Genomic DNA, 18,227 nt, shown 5'->3' with positions numbered 1-18,227 from the left:
AGCCCCGTTCCCAGTAAGTGTGTTAACCTTGTAATTGTGTTACATTGTGTGTTTGTCTTTTCGTGAAATAAATTACAATTTATTTTACCTACTTGTTTTGCTCAATGATCTCGGTATAAAAAGGTGTTGATAAACCTGGTCTCTCGTGACAATCTGCTCTCCCTGACACGTAAGTCCTAGTAGCTACAGACAGGGTCAGGCTTAATCTTGGGTTTCTCTCCCCCCCCAACACAGACAGCTTCCCTGAGTGACAGGGGTGGAGGCAGGACCTGGTCTGTGTACGGCCCAATCCTGGGTGCAGACCTTGTATACTCTCCCTCTGTACTAGGGAAGAGGCAAGTCTAAACTTAGGGTAGTTGAGCTCTGAGGAGTGAGGGTGTCTCGCCCTACAGTGTGGGACTGTCTGATCAATCCTTTAAGGGGACTGTGAAAAAGCAAAGAAGGAAAGACAAGTACCAAATCATATCATCTGACACAGGGACCATCCGGAGGTCCGGGACCTGAGAGAGAGAAGGCAGTACAGTATTCACTGTAGTAACATGCAGTATGCAGTGGATGCTAAATAAAGAAGCTCCTGTTTCAATATACTCCTGCCTTGAGTCTGCTGTCAATCAGGGGGAGTATGGACTGGTTCTACCGTAGGGGATACCTCCAGCACTCCTGGAGCCTGCGGTGGATGGAGGCGCTAGCACCGAGAGACTGAACCAAGCATCTACCTAAAAAGACTGTCCTGTTTTCCCCAACACCATCAGCGGAACCTCAGCTCTCCTGCAAACCAGCAGGTACCATGCACCATTACACACTGGGTAGCAGAAAAATCTCCCATGGGGGGGGGAGGGGAGGGGAGGGAAGCAGCGCTAAATAAATAAATAGGCAAAAATAACTGAGAGAGAAGAAATTCCTCCTGATGTTACCTTTAACATAGAAGAACACAACCACTGCAATTACAATGAATCCACCAGTAATGAGAAACGTATAGGTGCTGCTTTCCTTCCAACCTGTAAGAGAAACAGACAGAAGAGATGTGAAACTCCCAGTCCTACTTACCACAACAATAAAGAAATATATCTTGTATGTATACTGTATAAATGCATCAGACTCCTTGATTTGGTTTCTTGAGTCTACAAGAAATAGAAGTCGTTTGTTAATCCTTTCAAACAGAATGCAAAACAGAAACCCTTACTTAAAGGTGCAATGCCTTGGAGCCAGCCAGGAAACCACCTGGTGTAATGGTCCAATTGGCTTCCCTAAATGTAACTATACTAATAGCAAAGGATGTGGCTGCTTTAATCTTTGAGGGAAATGAATTAGAAAATGCGGTTTTCGGGGTCCACTTCTAAATAGGGAAGTGTTTGTAAATCAAGTGGTTTCTTTAACCTTACCCCACCTTATCAGAGAGCCTAAATAAATAAGGGGAAAGGGGTAAGTCTGTGCAAAGTATTTTTTTTTAACACAAATTGACATCAGACAAAAGGGATATCATACCCCTCCCAGGTCTCAGCTGACCATGGGCTAGATTCACTAAGATTCATTATACCTGTGTAAAATATGGCATTATTAAATAATGGGATTGTGACAATATTATTTGGAATGACTCCAGTATACACTACGAATGATGTAGTCATAAACGTGTGGTGATGTTGCAGATTATTTGGATACATGGAAATAGTTTTACTGCTAGTCTGGGGTAAAGAACACACAATGATAGAAATGAAGCTCTCACAAGCAGGGTCCCCATTACCTTCTGTGTTTCTATGCGCTTGTTTGTTCTTATTTGGTAGGTTATTCCGTACATGTGATTGATATCCTTTTGTTCCTCCATTGTGCTGCGCTGCGGAATAAGTTGGCACGTTATTAAAAAATTTTTTATAATCAGCGTTAATGATCGTTAGGGATAATTATGTGTAACCCTTTTATCATACCCCCCCCCCCCTAAGTGAGATGGGGGATATGCTCCTTGCTGGTTACAGGGCTGACAGAGGAAAGGCCCAGAAAAAGAAATAGCTGCCGGAAGGCCAGGCTATAAATGCAAACGAGGAGTTTACCCTAATACAGACATTATTATTCCTCTTCACCAAAAAGTTAAAAAAAAAAAAAAAATGCTAACTGACTAAAATTGAGATATTGGTAATTTTCATGTGAAGAAACAGTTTTTGTCTGTGCAGGTTTTAGTGAGAGGAAAATAAATGGCAATGATACCAGAAATATAATAATATATATAATAATTCAGTATGTACCCCTATCATAGTGTATTTGATATTGAGTAGAAAGGGGCCCACAGCTATTTGTATTAAGCTTGTGGCTGTCACAGTGATAATGAAGGCAAGAAGTGGACATATCCTCGTGATAAAGTTGAGTTGTCACCATGCCCCCCGGGAGGACATTCCTATCTCAGTGGTGGTGGTGGGATGAAGGTTTCTTTGGTGATTGTCTTTCTAGAGAGTTCTATAAAAATTTAATATTCCTGGTGAGCTCTGGGCTCATGAACTAAAAGCAGCAGCCAACACAGCTCAATTATTATCTCTTTTTGTTTGTTGTAATAACCTGAATGAGTTTAGCGTTTAGATCATGGGAACCTGCAGCCAAGCAAATATGATCCTCTGATTTAGTGGCTAGTCTGCGAATGGAAAAAATAAGTTGGCAACAATTTGCCAGATAGCCAATAACTGGGGGGAACATTGCTATGGCACGTAGGGTGAGACATTGCGAACCAGCTCCCAGAGACTAATATTATAGGAGTTAAACTCACAGGCTTCTTAGGGGCAATTGCTGCTTTAATGTAAGTGAAGGGTTGTTTAGTATAATGGTTACAAATTGATATAAGAAATAACAATGAACACTTACTTGCTTTTGTCTCTGTGTCCACAGTTAATGTCACCTCACAGCAGAGTTGGCCTCCTTCTGGTCCAACTGGAATTTGTGCCACAAAGCATTTGTACAAACCGGTATCCTGAACAGAGACCCTGTGCAGCTGAAGGGTGGCATTGCGAATGTGAAACCAGTCTTGGCTCACCTCAGTCCTCCCATGAAATTGATCACTCTTTCCATCATCGTCGTCCTCTCCATTCTGGTAATGCACCACCAGGTCATCCTGATCCTTTCCTTGCTTCTTCTGCCACACAACCTTGTGATCACTGGGAGGTTCCCCATGCCAGGAGAAAGTGCAGGGCAGGTATACGGAGGCGCCAGGATGGGAACGGACTTTGACATCTTGGTTTGAATTTGGGCAGGAGAAATAAGCTGAGGAGAGATGATACAGTGTTACATTTAGAGACAAAGGTGCACCCTTCTGTATTTAAAGTGTCATCAGTGCCATCAGTAACATGCAGATGTGTTCTGCGTTACTCAATGGTCGAATTTGATTAACAGGGCAGTTAGATTGTCTCTAACTTAGAAAATGTCTACGTTTCTTAAACATTAGGGCAAAGCTCTTTGAACTGTTTTTGTAGCAAAATGTAATGAATGGTTTTACTATAGAAAAATGATAAATGATCTAATGTAGAAAAGGCTCTCTAAAAGAAATATCTTCTTAAAAAAAGTGTAACACAGAGAAGTGCGGCAAATATATATATTTGTTTTACATTATCTGTTGGGCCAAATTAAATCCATAGCATACCGTATGCTTTATTTATTAACCCAGTGATTCCAAACCAGAGTTCCATGGCTCCGTGAAGCAGTCTCAGGGGTTCCTTCTAAGGACTATGGACCCTGCACCCCTACCCCCTCCCCCCCCCAGAGCCCGCTCGCTCTCAGGACTTCAGGGTGGAGCGCGCTCTGGCAGTGTGACACAGCACTTCTGGTGCCTGCTGCTAGCTAGAGCAAGCGCATGCAGTCCTGCTTGCTCTGCCATTCTGCTGTCCGCCTCCTCCGCCACCGGCAACCGGAGGATACCAGCCTCTCCTCCCGCCTGCGATAGGCAAGGGGGGGGGGAGAGATGATGTGAGATCCAGGGTGGCGGAAGGTGATGTAAAATGCAGAGGGGGTGGGTGATTTGAGATGCAGGGGGGAGAGTGATGTGAGATACAAAAGGGGAGAATGATGTAAGATGCATGGGGGAGGGTGATGTGAGCTGCAGGGGGGGAGGGTGATGTGAGATGCAGGGGTGGGTATATGAGGATGATAATGAGGGGTGCTGAGAGAGATATGAGGATGATGATGAGGGATGCTGGGGAGAAATATGAGGAGGATAAAGATAAGGGGTGCTGGGGGAGATATGAGGATAATGATGGCGATGATTTTACCCGTGCGGACCAAATCTGTTTTCCTGGAGCAGTTCGGCCCTTCTCACTTTACAAGTTTAATATGTATTGGCGGGGGCATTTTTAATATGTGTTGCGGGGAGGGGTTATATGTATTTAGTGGGGTAGGGTTTTTTGGTATGTATTTTGTAGGGGGGATTAAGTGAGAGTGGGGTAATTGCCGGAAGGTAGGGGCGAGTGCGACGAGAGAGGGGGAGGGAGTGAGTGAGGAAAAGAGGGAGTAAGAGTGAGACTAAGGGGATAAATACAGCGGCGGGAAGGGGAGAGAGTGAGTGAAACAGAGGGGAGAGAAATACATGGGTAGAGGGTGGGAAATAGAGATGGCTCGTGAGGTGTGAAATTTTGGGATTTGCCTGTCGAACCTAATATGTGTCAGACAGATAGGGGTTCCCTGAGATTTTTTTAAATAGTTCAAGGGTTCCTCCAAACAAAAAAGGTTGTGAATCAATGTATTAACCCCTTCAGGGCATATTTCACATAATTCACAAACATTTCTATGCATTTAGCATTGGGACCTGCTATTGTGGCTTACCTTGACGTTGGTGAGCAGGCTTGTTATCCTGGAACCAGGGTCACGTATGATGTATGAATAATTCCAGTTAGCTTAACTCATGCCTTCCCTCTACCAAAGCACGACAAGTCCCTTTGTCTTTCTCAGTTTTATTGCAAAGTCAAGGAAACAAAGGGTTCTTGTAGATGGAGTAGTGTGGTAGAGAGTGCTTCTCTAGAAGTGCTGTGTATCACCGGGTAAGGCGTGTGTAAAAACAGAAAGGCCTTGCTGGGGCTAATAGCATAAAGGTACTCACTCAGAGTCCAGGGTGAAAAGGAAGTATATTGCTTTCTGGGAACAGGAATAGTTTGAGGGTAAGACTATCTGTGAAAACAGACAGGGGAGTAAGGAAAACTACTCTAAACCAGGGGAATTAAGGGGTTGCCAAGACAACCTGGTTATGAGCTAACTGGAGAACCCAAATGCAACAATGTCTCAGTACCACAGGCACTGTGTGTTTTCAGAGCAAATATACATGCAGCTGAAATAAGGAGCTGCAAAGGGGGGTAAACAGATATATGGATTCTGTTGCAGGACACTCCGTCTGGTATCTGTAGATACCACTATATTAAATGTGTGTGGAACATATGTAAAATGCAAAACAATACATAACATAACAATGCAAAGTTCATATCCACATAGTGATGTGATACCGGCCGGTACCACTGGCTTAAAAGTCTTTTTGCAAGGTCCTTTAGCAAAGGATGCCAGGTGGATACACCGATCCAGGTCAACTGGGTGCACCACAATGTCTTTGTGCAAAAGTCTCTGGCACCGTTTTCTTTTAAATTTGTGAGAGAACAGTCTTTTTATTTCTGTAGTTTTATCTACAGAGTGCATCCCCTTGTAGATATGCCAGTCGTGGTAGCCTGTCACTCTATCACCTGGCGTTTGGCAGAAGGAGATGGCTTTTGGCTCCTTGTGGAAGCGGATCAACACTCCTGAAAGACTGGTTGTTAAGTCTGGTCCAGTGAAGAGGGCGTCATTCAGGGAGACTCTCTGGTGCTGAGCGCTGGAGCTGAACACTACCTGGATTTGACCGGGCCTCTGGGGATGGTAGACACCAAATGATGGGAGATTCCAGCACTCTTCAACTTCCTTTAGTGGGGCCGCTGGTTCTGCATGTCCGCTAAGTAATATCTCTTGCATGAAGGCCACAAGTTGATTCTTGGTCTCCGGCTTCCTTTGTAGGTTGTGGTGGAGCGAAGAGAGCCTAGTGATGACATGTTCTTTGTTGCTTGGAAGGTGTCTTTTTGGTGAACGGAATGGTAGCGGAGTCACCCAACTGCCCGGTCCGTCTTTTGAAGAGCTCCTTAACCGTTAACCTCAGGAATTCTCTATCTTCCATTGATGTGCTTGCTTGTCGTCGTCCCTTGTTGCCTGGAACACTGTGCACCCTAAGTCGTCGGTACATTTCTCTGGCACGAGAACGTCTCCATGTATTTTGGTGATACGCCTTTGTGTCTCTTTGTTAACTGCCCTCAGGAGGTTGTTTTCTTCCTGGACATGATAAAGAACAGTCTCTTTTGCTCTTGTAAATCCCTTTGTGAAATGTTTCTGCGACTGTCTCTTTTTATGCGTGTAAAAGAACAGTCTTTTGGCCCCTTTAGTTTCACCTGTAGGGGTCAATCTTTTGCAGCCATGCCAGCCGTGGCAGCTGGCTGCTTTGCCACTTGGTTTTCTGCGGAGAGGAATGACTGTACGTCTCAGCTGTGCCATTGCTCGCAGGAGGACTGTCCGATTGTTTCTTTTCTTTTGGACGATCCCTTTGTTGGTCACCTTCAGGAGGTTACTTTCTTCCTTCAGTGGAGTCGACTCATCATCCTTAGTTGCCTGGACTACTGAGCATCCTAGGCCATTGTCACATTCCCCTGATGCAAAGGTGTTTTTGTTGATCTCAGGGGTACTGTATGACCTTGTCTCTTCTCCTCGCTTGGCCTTCCTGTCACTTGGATATGGCCAATACATTGGTCGGAGAGGGATGTGTGTCCACATTCTGCTATCACTGTTCTGCGGGCGTCAACATAGTCTGGTTCGTGCCCTTTGTCAATGCACACGTTGCCCACTATCACCCATCCTAGGTCATCTTTGGGCGAATGGGACGTTGTGGGGTCTGTTGCGCTGTTTGCAGACCTTGTGAACCCTCAGAATGTCCCTACCGAGCAGCAGCAAGATCTTGGCGCCTTGTTTCGCCGGCGGGATGTGGTTGGCTATTCCCCTGAGGTGTGGGTGATGGCGTGCCACGTCTGGTGTGGGAATCTCATCCCTGTTTGCCGCCATGTGATTGCACTCGATGAGTGTGGGGAGAGCTATCTTCACTGTGTTGTCCACTGAACGTATGATGTAGCCATTTGCTCTCCTCCCTGTTGTCTCAGTTAATCCTGCGCAGGTTCTGAGTCTGTAGGGTGAGGCATTGTCTTGTGCGTTGAACAAGCTGAAGAATTCCGTCTTCGCCAATGATCTGTTGCTTTGATCATCGATGATTACGTACATCCTAATAGCCCTCTCAGGTTGTCTCTGGGGGCGTACTATGACAAGGCATATTTTGGAGCAGGACCTTTTGTCACATCCTTTTCCGCAAACGGTGCACTGAGACGTGACAGATGTTGGCACTCCTTCTCCTTCCTCCCCGCCATACTCTGCTATGGAGGATGGGTTGTTGAGTTGGTGGAGTGTCAGCGCCTCTGGATGTAGAGATGTTACGTGCTTGTCGCTTTTACACACTGCACATTTGATGGCTTCTTTACAGTCTTTGGCTAGGTGAGTTGTGGAATCGCAGCACCTGAAGCAAACGCCAAATTCTCTGAGTAACTTCTTGCGTTCCTCTATGGACTTCATCCTGAACCCAAAGCACCTGTTAAGTGGGTGTGGCTTCTTGTGTATGGGACATTCCCTATTTGGTTCCCTTGGTTTCTTGTTTCCAGCGACCGACAGCTCGGGACTTGTTTGGGTCGTGGGGGACACGTCCGTCCTGTGGACCGAGATGGGTGTTTGTGCATTACCGTATCTCGCCGCTGGTCTCTCATTCCTCAGGTGGCTTGCACTGTGTGTGGTCTGAGCACCTAAGATGAAATTGGGATCGTTTCTTGTCCTTGCTGCTTCGCGAATGAAGCTCAAGAAGAAAATAAGGGAGGGAAGGCGACTTGCTTCTCCCTTTTGTATTTGGAGCCTTGTGACGTCCATCTTTCTTGGAGGTTGTAGGGTAGCTTCTCCAAGATGGGTCTCACTCCGCGAGCCAAGTCTAGGATGTTGAGACCTGTTAGGGATTGGTTGGTTCTTGTAAACTCCAGCTCCTGCAGCAGATCTCCAAGCTCTCGTAACTTCGTGTAGTCTTTGGCTGTGATTCTAGGAAAGTCATCAACTCTTTTGAAGAGTGCGTCTTCGACCGCTTCGGGGCTACCGTAGCACTCCTCTAGCCTTTCCCATACCAAGTCAAGACCTACTTGGGGGTGGTTCACGTTTGCTGCCCCGAGTCGCTTCGCATGTTCTATGGATTCTTTCCCAAGCCATTTGGTTAGTAGGCTGAGTTCTTCCCTTGCGGAGAAACCCAGGCTCTTGATTGCATCTTTGAATGTGAACTTCCATATTCGGTAGTTCTCAGGACGGTCATCGAAGTTGGTTAGTCCTGTTTGCACCATGTCACAACGGATTATGTACTTGCCCATGTCTGTCAGGCCTGACGCATCGGTGTGTTGGTCTTGTTCTGATGTGGTTGCCGGGAGGGTCCTTGCAGTCGCCTCTTTGTTGGCATGGACGTGTGATGACTGCTGGTCAGTGTGAGGGGCTGTGTTTTCCTGTGTGGGTGTGCCTGGATTGCGAGCCTGTTGTAGTGCATCTGTGTGCGCACTGACATGTGGATCACTGTTGCGGTTGTGGCTATCCCAGGTAGCGTGTACCCTTGAAGGAACAGCGTCTTCTCCACGTGGACCTAGCAAGTCTTCGGTGTCTGTGGTGTCACCCTCATCGTGTTGAGATGGCGCGCTGGCGTTTACACTGAAGAGGCTCCTCACATAATCTTCAGTGCGTTGGAGTGGATCCTCTGAGGCTATCCATCTGTACGGTTGCTCCCCGCCATCCTGCCTCGCAGCTGCCACTAAGACTTCAGCTTGGCTATGGTGGCGTCGTCGTCTTCTTTGCTTAGAGCATCTAGATTCGCGTCCAATTTGGCCTTTCTACGCACAGCGGCGGCGGCATTGACGGTGACATAGGCGGCATTCTGCTCCTCCTCTTCTATGCGCGCTATCTCTGCCCTTACGGCTGCCTCTCTCCGACCATATTCGGCCCTGGCACATGCGGCCTCTGCGGTGATTCGCGCCTTGGTAGCGCTTGCGCTGGACGCGTTAGATTGCGCTGATGATGCGGTTTCCAGCAAAAGATCTTTTCTCCTACTCTCAGCTTCCGTGATAGTGGTTCGCACGCGGCTGTCACGTGTTAGGTCAATGTTACTCTGTAAGTCTTTTTCTTGCAGGCTTTCGCCTGTGTTGGCTCTGGTCAAGTAAGTGATATATGTGTCTGACAGCTCTTGGTAGCATGAGTGGTTAGACTTTATTTGAATAATTGCCTGCCCGAGCTGCTGTGCATTATTGCCAATGCTAGCAACATTGCGTATCTCTAGTGCAGTTTTTTCCCAGGCCTTTTCTAATTTGGTGCGGTGCGCTTCAATGTCAGCCTCATATTTTTCACGGGCCTTTTCTGTCAGTGTGACTGTCCGTTTAGGCCTTGCGCTTGTTGCAGTTGTGGAGCGGTCTCTGTGTCTGAGTGGTCACTCTCCTGCGTGGTGTCTGGTGAGGGTCTGAGTTCTGCCATGCAGCAGGTGTGTACTGAAGGCCTTTAGCCAATGCGTGTGGCGTGCGGTCTGTTACCTGCGTTAGCGATGGGCGACTGTCTCAGATGATACCGACCGGTGTCCTGCGCAAGCAACAGAGGCTACTTACAATGTAGCAGAAATAACAGGCATATCAGTAAAATGCTTTCAGATCGCTGCATCAAAGGGGCTGATAATCTCAGGAACCGCTCACTCCGTCTGTGTGCTTGGATGCGGAAGCCTTTAAATAAGGCTTTGCAGCAAATAGAAAGACAGTTAAAAGACCTGAATATAACTAGTTTTCGTTCCCAGAAGAAGTCTAAACTCAGACGAAACTAGTAGGGTGAGGGTCTCAGTAGATCTCCCTATTTTCTGTTATATTCAGGACTTTTAACTGTCTTTCTATTTGCTGCAAAGCCTTATTTAAAGGCTATTGGGACTGTTATATCAATTTCGGAATTGAGCCCTGTGGCTAATCTCACAGAGTGAAAGGAGCCAGCGGTATCCCCGTTTAGGGGAGTGACGTCACCATCAGAGGACCCGCGCAACTGCTGATTACAGCTGAGCAGTGACGCTTCCGTGTCCGAGCACACAGACGGAGTGAGCGGTTCCTGAGATTATCAGCCCCTTTGATGCAGCGATCTGAAAGCATTTTACTGATGTGCCTGTTATTTCTGCTACATTGTAAGTAGCCTCTGTTGCTTGCGCAATAATTTTATTCATAAACGTACTTCACCATATTGGTATCTTTTTCATCTATAGGTACATCTCGTTGTGGAATTCGAATATAGGACTTGTTCACGTATTTATCCTTCAGGTGTTGTATATCCATGCACCTGTGTCTCTGATTTCCGCCTTTTGTGTTTTTTTTGTACTTTGTATTTTCTTTGGGGTGGTGTACACCCATTACATTGTGGCAGCACTCATAGACATCATTGCAACACTTTTAAATCAGTTTTGCGCACAGTATACTTTTTCTTCTTAGATATATATATATATATATATATATACACATATATATATATATATATATATATATATATATATATATATATATATATATATATGTAGTTGGTCCTCAGTGTCCGACGTTCCGCTTTCCGTCGAATGCCTTATCTGACGCCGCATAATATAGTCCGCTGGACGCATTATTCGATGTCGGACCCGCTTATCCGACAGTCACCGGTGACGATTAACATGAACCCAAAATCCGACGGTCCGTTATCCGATGGTGGTTTGCGGGACGCATTCCGTCGGATAAGCGAGGACCGGCTGTATATATAAATAAATATAGCACCCTTGGGGTATGCTAGAATTTTGTTTTTGTAACTACAGGGTAGTAAGTGGTTACATCTTCTTACAAGCCCGAGTTAAGTAACACATTTCAAGTAGCTTACTCCATGTTACTTAATTCAGTAGTTAAGTCCTTCTCTTTTCCTGCCCAGCAACAGGGGCAAGGGAACGTTTATAAATATTTGGGACCTGTATCTTTTCCTCAGATCTCAAGTGTCCCAGCGTTGAGGGGATCTCCAGGGCTCATAGCCCTGTAATAGGGGTAAGCAACAGTTTCTTGTTTTCTAAGTTAGGGCAAGTCTCCCAGTATAAGGGCCCTAGAGACACTACACTAAAACAGGGGTCCTGCCACGGTAGGAAGTGGGTTCTTCACACAGAGGCTCATGGAGGAGACCTGGAAGAGTGGCTGGGAAATTGCAGGGAAATGGCTTGAAAAAGAGCTACTCTGCCTACAAGCCTCATGGTGTAGGAAACCTGGGTCTATGTGTCTGCATGTAAACAAGAAGAGATCTTTGTAACCTGAAAACCGGTTCTGCTGCTATCCCAATTTGTACTGTTAATAAAAGTTAAGACATCTCCTAGCGCCCTGTCATGGGAGACCAGCACGTTTAACACCTTAATACCCAGATCCTTTGATTGAGCAAAGCGAAGAGATATAAAATAAATTATAATTTATTTCCACAGATTGACACTGTGTACTCCGCCAGAGCTGCTTCGTTCGTTCTGCTGCTGTAGTCTTGGATCTTGGAACCTCAGTTCTTACGAACTGTTGAATCTTGTTATGAAGTTTAAAAATGAAGCTTAGATGCATCTGGTTCCCGATGGGCTGCAGGGATTCTTACAGGGTTAAAACTCCTATACCTAACCTGGGCAGCCAATCACTCCGTGGGAATAATTTTCCCCACCTATCCCGGAGTTGCCAACACCCTACAAGCTTGGCAGAGGTGGCTTCACATTCTGCTACGGGTATGCGCGGACCTCGCACCTTTGCCGCTTAGCATATGAGACCCAACCTCTTTACCTTGCGACACTCAGTCTGGGCTGGACAGCCATTTGCCGATCTGCCCGGACTTTACACTAAGATTTGGGTACTTGGGCTACCCCTCCCCACTTCACACCTTAGTAGATCGGAGCCTTTCAACTCCGGACTTTTTCAGACATCCCGGCAGCATGCCAGCGGGGTGTCTTAGAAGTCCGGGCTGGAGATGCTCCGCTCATTCGCAGGAATTTCCTGCCATACATTTCTAACGACAGTTCCAAATGTTTTTTGTGTCCAATAACTATAGTTCTATATATTTTTTTAATCAATTATATATAAATATGTAAATTGATTTTTACTACCGGTACTTATGATATTACATTTTTTAACCACTCCCTATAAGGTGGAGGGTGTTTGTTTCATAGTCAGCTTGCTATTCTTAGTGTTACTCCACAATTGTGTAATTATGTTGCTAATGCTGTTTTTTCTTATTTCAGCTCCATCAATATTTGGGAATTGAAATAGGACATATGTTAATGTTTTATCTGAATTAATTTGTTAACCTCCTCTCTTACCCCCTCCCCAGGTCAGTACCCCTTTAACACCCTCCCCAGTCCCACTACCCCCTCTTACTCCCTCCCCAGGCCCAGTACACCCTCTTACCCTTTCCCCATGCCCAGTACCTCCTTTTACCCCCTCCCCAGACCCAATACCCCATTATACCCCCCTCTACAGCTCCAGTACTCCTTTTCCTCCCCACAAGGACATCATTATACTCTCCCCAAAGAATTCCTTTATACCGTCCCCCAAAATTATTCGATCAGGAATGCTCCCCCTTTATAACCCCCCACCCCAGGTCCATAACCCATTTATAATCCTCCGTCCTCAGTGCATAACCTCTTTATAACTCCCCCCCCCCCCAATCCATTACCTCTGTATAATCTTCCCAGGTCTATTACCTCTTTATAATCCCCCTGCCCCCCAGGTCTATTACGACCTCATAACCCCCTCTTCGGTCCATTACCTCCTTATATTCCCCCTACCCCCGGTCAATTACCACCTTATATTCCCCCCCTACCCCCCGTTCCATTACCTCCTTATAATCCCCCCTTCCCGGTCCATTACCTCCTTATAATCCCCCCCCCCAAATCCATTACCTCCTTATAATCCCCCCCCAAATCCATTACCTCCTTAAAATCCCCCCTCCCCGGTCCATTATCTCCTTATAATCCCCCCCCCAAATCCATTACCTCCTTATAATCCCCCCCCAAATCCATTATCTCCTTATAATCCCCCCCCCCCAATTCCCTTACCTTTATAACCTCCCAATGCCGGTCCATTACCTCCTTATAATCCTCCCCCCCCCTGTCCATCACCTCTTTATAATCCCTCCCCCCCTACCCAGTCATTACCTCTTTATAATCCCTCCTCCCCCCTTAGTCCATTACCTATATATATATCCCCCCCCCCAGTCCATTACCTCCTTATAATACCCCCCTCCGCCCTCTGGTCCATTACCTCCTTATAATACACCCCCCCCCCACCCCCTGGTCCATTACCTCATTATTCCCCCCCATTCTATTACATCTTGATAATCCTCCCCTCACCCCTCCCTGCTGCCCCCAGCCCTGCTGCCCTCACCCGTGCATGGGTCCTGCTTCACATGTTTGTCCGAGGCTCAATGATTTCTGTTGGCGGCCCTACAAAAAACTACAATTTTATGAGCCCCCTGTGCCAGGTAAGAAGGAAATACAAAGTAAGACCAATGAATGATACATACCGTGCGCTTGTGTCACGGCGTGCAGGAGACCGGTGAAGAGAGCACAATCTTGCAGCCTCATCTTCAGGCCGCTGGTAAACGTTTTTGTAAAATTTACACATGGATACACGTTCTTCCAAGGTTTGTAAGTGAAAGTGAAACCAGATCCAGCATAAAGGAACTGACACAGCATATTTTGATGGGAGCAGAAGTTTGTTAAATGTACAGGCAGTCCTCGTTTTACAACGAATGGCTTATCCAACGCTATGCAATGCATACCTATGTTCATTTTTACAGCGCCAAAACGGCTTATCCAACACTCTTACAACGCTTTGCAAAGTTGTTTGTGTATATAATATATATATTATATTATATAATATTATATAATTGTAACGGGTATTCCCCCCCCCCCAATCGCAGATATAGTGTGGGTGCAAGGAACATACAGTGTTACCATAGTTGTGGTGCATTACCTGTTGGCTCGCAGGAGGGCTGAGCTTCCGCCACGGGGAACCTGGGGCAATTATACTAGGGGTACTCACTTACAACGATGCAGCGCCTCCACCTGCGATGGCTCCCACCAGAGGGGGAGTGGTTCCTCGCAGGACAATCAATAATACCATACACAGGGATTTATATATTAACTAATACCATTTACTGGGAACAGCATATAACACATCAATACATAACATATCAGACCAGGTGTCCCTCTCTCGAGGAGACACTTACTGCGACGTCCAGCAGGACACTTCCCCAACACCAGGTGATCCCACCCAGTGTCCAAAGAACCCCACCCAATGTCCCGCACTCTTGCAGAGAGAGTCAATGGGTGACTGCGCAGTCACTATTTATACTGAGGGCCCGTTGGTGCACTTGTGTATTAGATAGTACCTGCCGAGCACTCCCGTGCTCGGATCTCCAACTGGCTTCACAAAGGATCCGTCGTATGATGGTTCCGTCTGATCCTACACCGGACTCCTTTGTATCGCACAGACCTCCAGGGCGGTCTCAATCTGGAATAGTCTCTGTGGACCCCAACGTGGGTCCGAACCGCTTCACAGGAACCGCAGCATCCGCTGAGTCCCTAACTAACACTTGGCACTAACGTGACAGGAACCCTAACCTAGGGCCTGTCCCTGTAGCACCGCAACTGGGGGGGAAGAACCTATCTGGGACCTAAGGGGTTAATAGCCTGCCTCGCTCCCCTAACTGTTCCCTGTTCTACTCTACCCCTGCAACTAACCTGCGCAGTCCTGACTAACTACTTCTAGTCATTCCAGCACTTGCCGTAACACGCTGCAAGCTACTGGATGTGTACAGCCAACGTGCTGCACAACACTGCGCCTGTCTGTCAGACCTCACGGCACTGACAGCCGTGACCCTGACCAGACAGCACACTAACACTAAGGGCAGCGTCCCTATCTTGGGCCTCCCTACGCGCTTACCCACTAACCTAGTGGGGAGTTGGGGCCTACCTGGGGTGTGGGTACCTATAGGGGTGCAGGAGCTGCACTCGCTCCCCGCACCCTTCCTTCCCTCACAGCTCCCTGACTCCAACTCACTTGGAGGGGGCAAAGGGTGACCTGGCTACACTCTCACCCTGGTGAAAAATCCAACGCCCTCGCTTGGGGAACGACATACCCTGACATAAGTTTACACAATAAAAAATTGCATGACATAATTGGTACACTTAGCAGGTCGACTTTACCCTCACCAAAACATGGCATATCACACCCAGTAATACCCGACGCTAGCTGAGACCATTTGTGGGGTGGCCCTAACTGATCATGTGGGGGTACCTCACTTTTTCGTCCGTGAGCCTCCCCTGGGTGAATCTCTCGGAGATCACCCTCCGGGATAACAGTCACTGGTTCAGTACTACTTCCTCCCCCTGGTGGAAGGAATAGCACAGTGTCTTTCAAACCGGCCTTTACCTGGTCATCCATGGCCTGGAAGCAGCAGGCCAGGCGGCCAGGACCTTTCCCGCGGTCCACTACTTGGCGAATGGGCCGCTTCTTCTTGGGCGCAAAGGAGGCAATTTCTACTATATCCTTTGCCCCACAGTCCTGGTCCCTACCTACTTGCGAGGCTTCCACTGGGAAGCGAGAAATGAACAACGTCTCTTTTCTCAAAGTCTCTGTTTCACCTGACAGGGGGTAAAGGGTAGATACCTTACCACTGCGGTGATTCACGGGGGCCAACAGGTCCTCGGGGACGCTGTCAGTTCCCACCTCAACTGTCTTGGGACCTGCCCACAACACTTCTGGGACAGTCCACTCACTGACTCGAAACTCGGGAGCGTTGGATCCCAGTCCTGGGACCATTTGGGTTAGAGCGCACGGGCTCATACTCAGTTCAGGAGCCGTAACTCTGGCCTTTTTCACGGCCACCTCCATCGGAGCCTGTGGGGGGCAAGGGGGTTCCTTACCACTCTGCTGGCTTGCGATGGGTTTCTCTTCTTCTGGAACACTGTCAGGTATCTTCTGTGCTTCACCTGACACCACGACAGAGCTGACTGTTCTCTTCAACTGAACGGTAGGCGGTAGATACTGATCCGTTCGCCCCACTGGACAATTATCTTCCAAGGAGGACACCTCCGCCAGGACGCGATGCAGAGGGGAGTCCTTCGCCCGGGTGACCAGACTTAAGGAGCCATCGTGCTCCGCGGTCACCTGGAGGCTCACCCCCAACACCCCTGGGGCAGTCAACTCACCCTTGTCGTCGGTAGGTACTGGTCCCCATTCTAGGACCGATGGTACCATAGGAATAAGCCGGACAGGCCATGGTACCATAGGAATAAGCCGGACAAGCCCACGGGCCCACAGCAGGGTCCGCAACATCAGGATACACTTCCTCTAGGGCACACAGGCCCACAGCAGGCTCTGTATCCGCCGAGATAGTGTGTTCGTTGATTTCACTAGAGTGGTCCGCCGGCAGGCGCATCACCACAAGTGATTGGTCACTGGACTCATTACAAGAAGGTGGGGGTATAGACACCTTACCCTGTGATTCCTCCGTCTCCTCTGTATCAGCGCTGGGGTGGTTCGCCGGTAGGCGCATCGCCACCGATGTGTCACTCGGTTCCATAGCTAGCTGGGCAGGTGATACCTGCTCGGGAACCGGATCTAGAATGTTCACGAGGGCACACGGGCCCTCCCAAATGTCTATGAGAGGGGTAGATGGGTTAGCTATACTGACCGGCTCCTCGTCCTCTGTTGGTTCGGCCAGCTGGGGTACAATAGGCTTCAATAGCCGCATACCGCAGCATTCACAGTGGGACCACCATGTCAATGTCTCTCTAGAACAGCCGCACGTGGGGCTAAAGCACTGTATGCCCATTTCTCCTTCCACCTCGATGGTCCTGAAGTCGAGGGGTAACCGAGCCACGTTGGCTCCCTGAGCGTGGGCTTCTTGCAGGCAGGAGCACATGAAGAGAAGAGAATCTACTCCGGACGCGCGCCAGGCCACATACACACTAGGGTGTATCCCCTGACAGTCTAGCTCGTCTTCAGAGGAAGGATAATCCGTTTCTGCATCAGGGTCTTCCTCCCCTACCTCTGATGGTTCTGTAGACTGCGGCAACTCAGGTCGAAGGAATTGTACCCCGCAGTCACTACACCGGGGTCCCCGGCTCCATTCACAACCTGGGAAATCACAGTCGGGACACGGGCATTTAAGACAAGGCTTCCCTTCCACTTCTATCGATACAACCTCGGTTGGTAAAGCAAGGGGATGCAATTCAGCGCCAGCAGGCATACCCAATTCATCTTGGAAGCAAGGACACACCAAAGCGATCGTATTCATTCCTTTTAGTCGCCACTCACCATACCACGGAGGGTGTGGTATACTGCATCCGTTACTTCCCATAGGGTGAACAATTATAGCTGGTAGCTGTTCAAAGCATCCTCTCCCCCTGGTGGATTCTAGAGGAGGGGCGCTTTCTATCAACGAGCAAGCCGGGCTCTGCACTGTGCCACTCACTTGGCGGGGGTGGGGCTTAGGTTTTCCCGCCATCCCCGGATGGTTTTCTGCAAAGTCATTCTGCGCCTTAAGCGCGGCACCACGTGCATGTTGCCAACTTGGAGAAAGTGGCCATGGCGCAGGGTCAGCGTATACTAAAGGGTAGCCCTCAGGGGGGCATCCAGGCATAAACAATATGGACTGTGCCTCTGCCAGGCATATATCCTTAAAGGGGACTGCCACAAAAAGTATGGTTTTCCAGGTGGACGTGGGATCTTGTTCTGCAGCTAAGTCACATGCGTACGGCCACCCGGGGATTTTACGCATATGCTTACAGACTTCTATATCTGATAGATGTGCGGGAAGGCCTCCTACGGCCACCACACGGCAGGGGCTAAAGTCTTGCCTCAAAGCCCAGGCAAGGACCTCGCGTCCGGACTTCACAAACATGGTGGACAGCAAAAATTGGAATTGGACAATTTGGAAAAATTTGAAACAGGGCACCCCAGGACTATCTCAGCAGCGCCTCCAAATGTAACGGGTATTCCCCCCCCCCAATCGCAGATATAGTGTGGGTGCAAGGAACATACGGTGTTACCATAGGTGTGGTGCATTACCTGTTG

General features: G+C 48.1%; 1 protein-coding gene across 1 annotated transcript in view; it reads right to left on the bottom strand.

The window, feature by feature from the left end:
• Positions 1–13,800, bottom strand: part of LOC142488469 (uncharacterized) — a 29,884-nt gene extending 16,084 nt beyond the window's left edge. The window contains exons 1-4 of the mRNA XM_075588991.1: positions 13,666–13,800; positions 2,845–3,240; positions 1,742–1,831; positions 915–998 (exon numbers count right to left, since the gene is read on the bottom strand). Of these exons, the coding sequence (XP_075445106.1) occupies positions 915–998; positions 1,742–1,831; positions 2,845–3,240; positions 13,666–13,726 (631 nt within the window). The 5' untranslated portion in view covers positions 13,727–13,800. The remainder of the gene's footprint in view (positions 1–914; positions 999–1,741; positions 1,832–2,844; positions 3,241–13,665) is intronic.
• Between the last annotated feature and the right edge of the window lie 4,427 nt (positions 13,801–18,227).

The sequence above is a fragment of the Ascaphus truei genome, chromosome 2 (genome assembly GCF_040206685.1).
Source record: "Ascaphus truei isolate aAscTru1 chromosome 2, aAscTru1.hap1, whole genome shotgun sequence".
Lineage (NCBI taxonomy): Eukaryota > Metazoa > Chordata > Amphibia > Anura > Ascaphidae > Ascaphus > Ascaphus truei.
The sequence above is the reverse complement of the archived record's forward strand: the minus strand, read 5'-3'. Positions and strand labels throughout refer to the sequence as shown.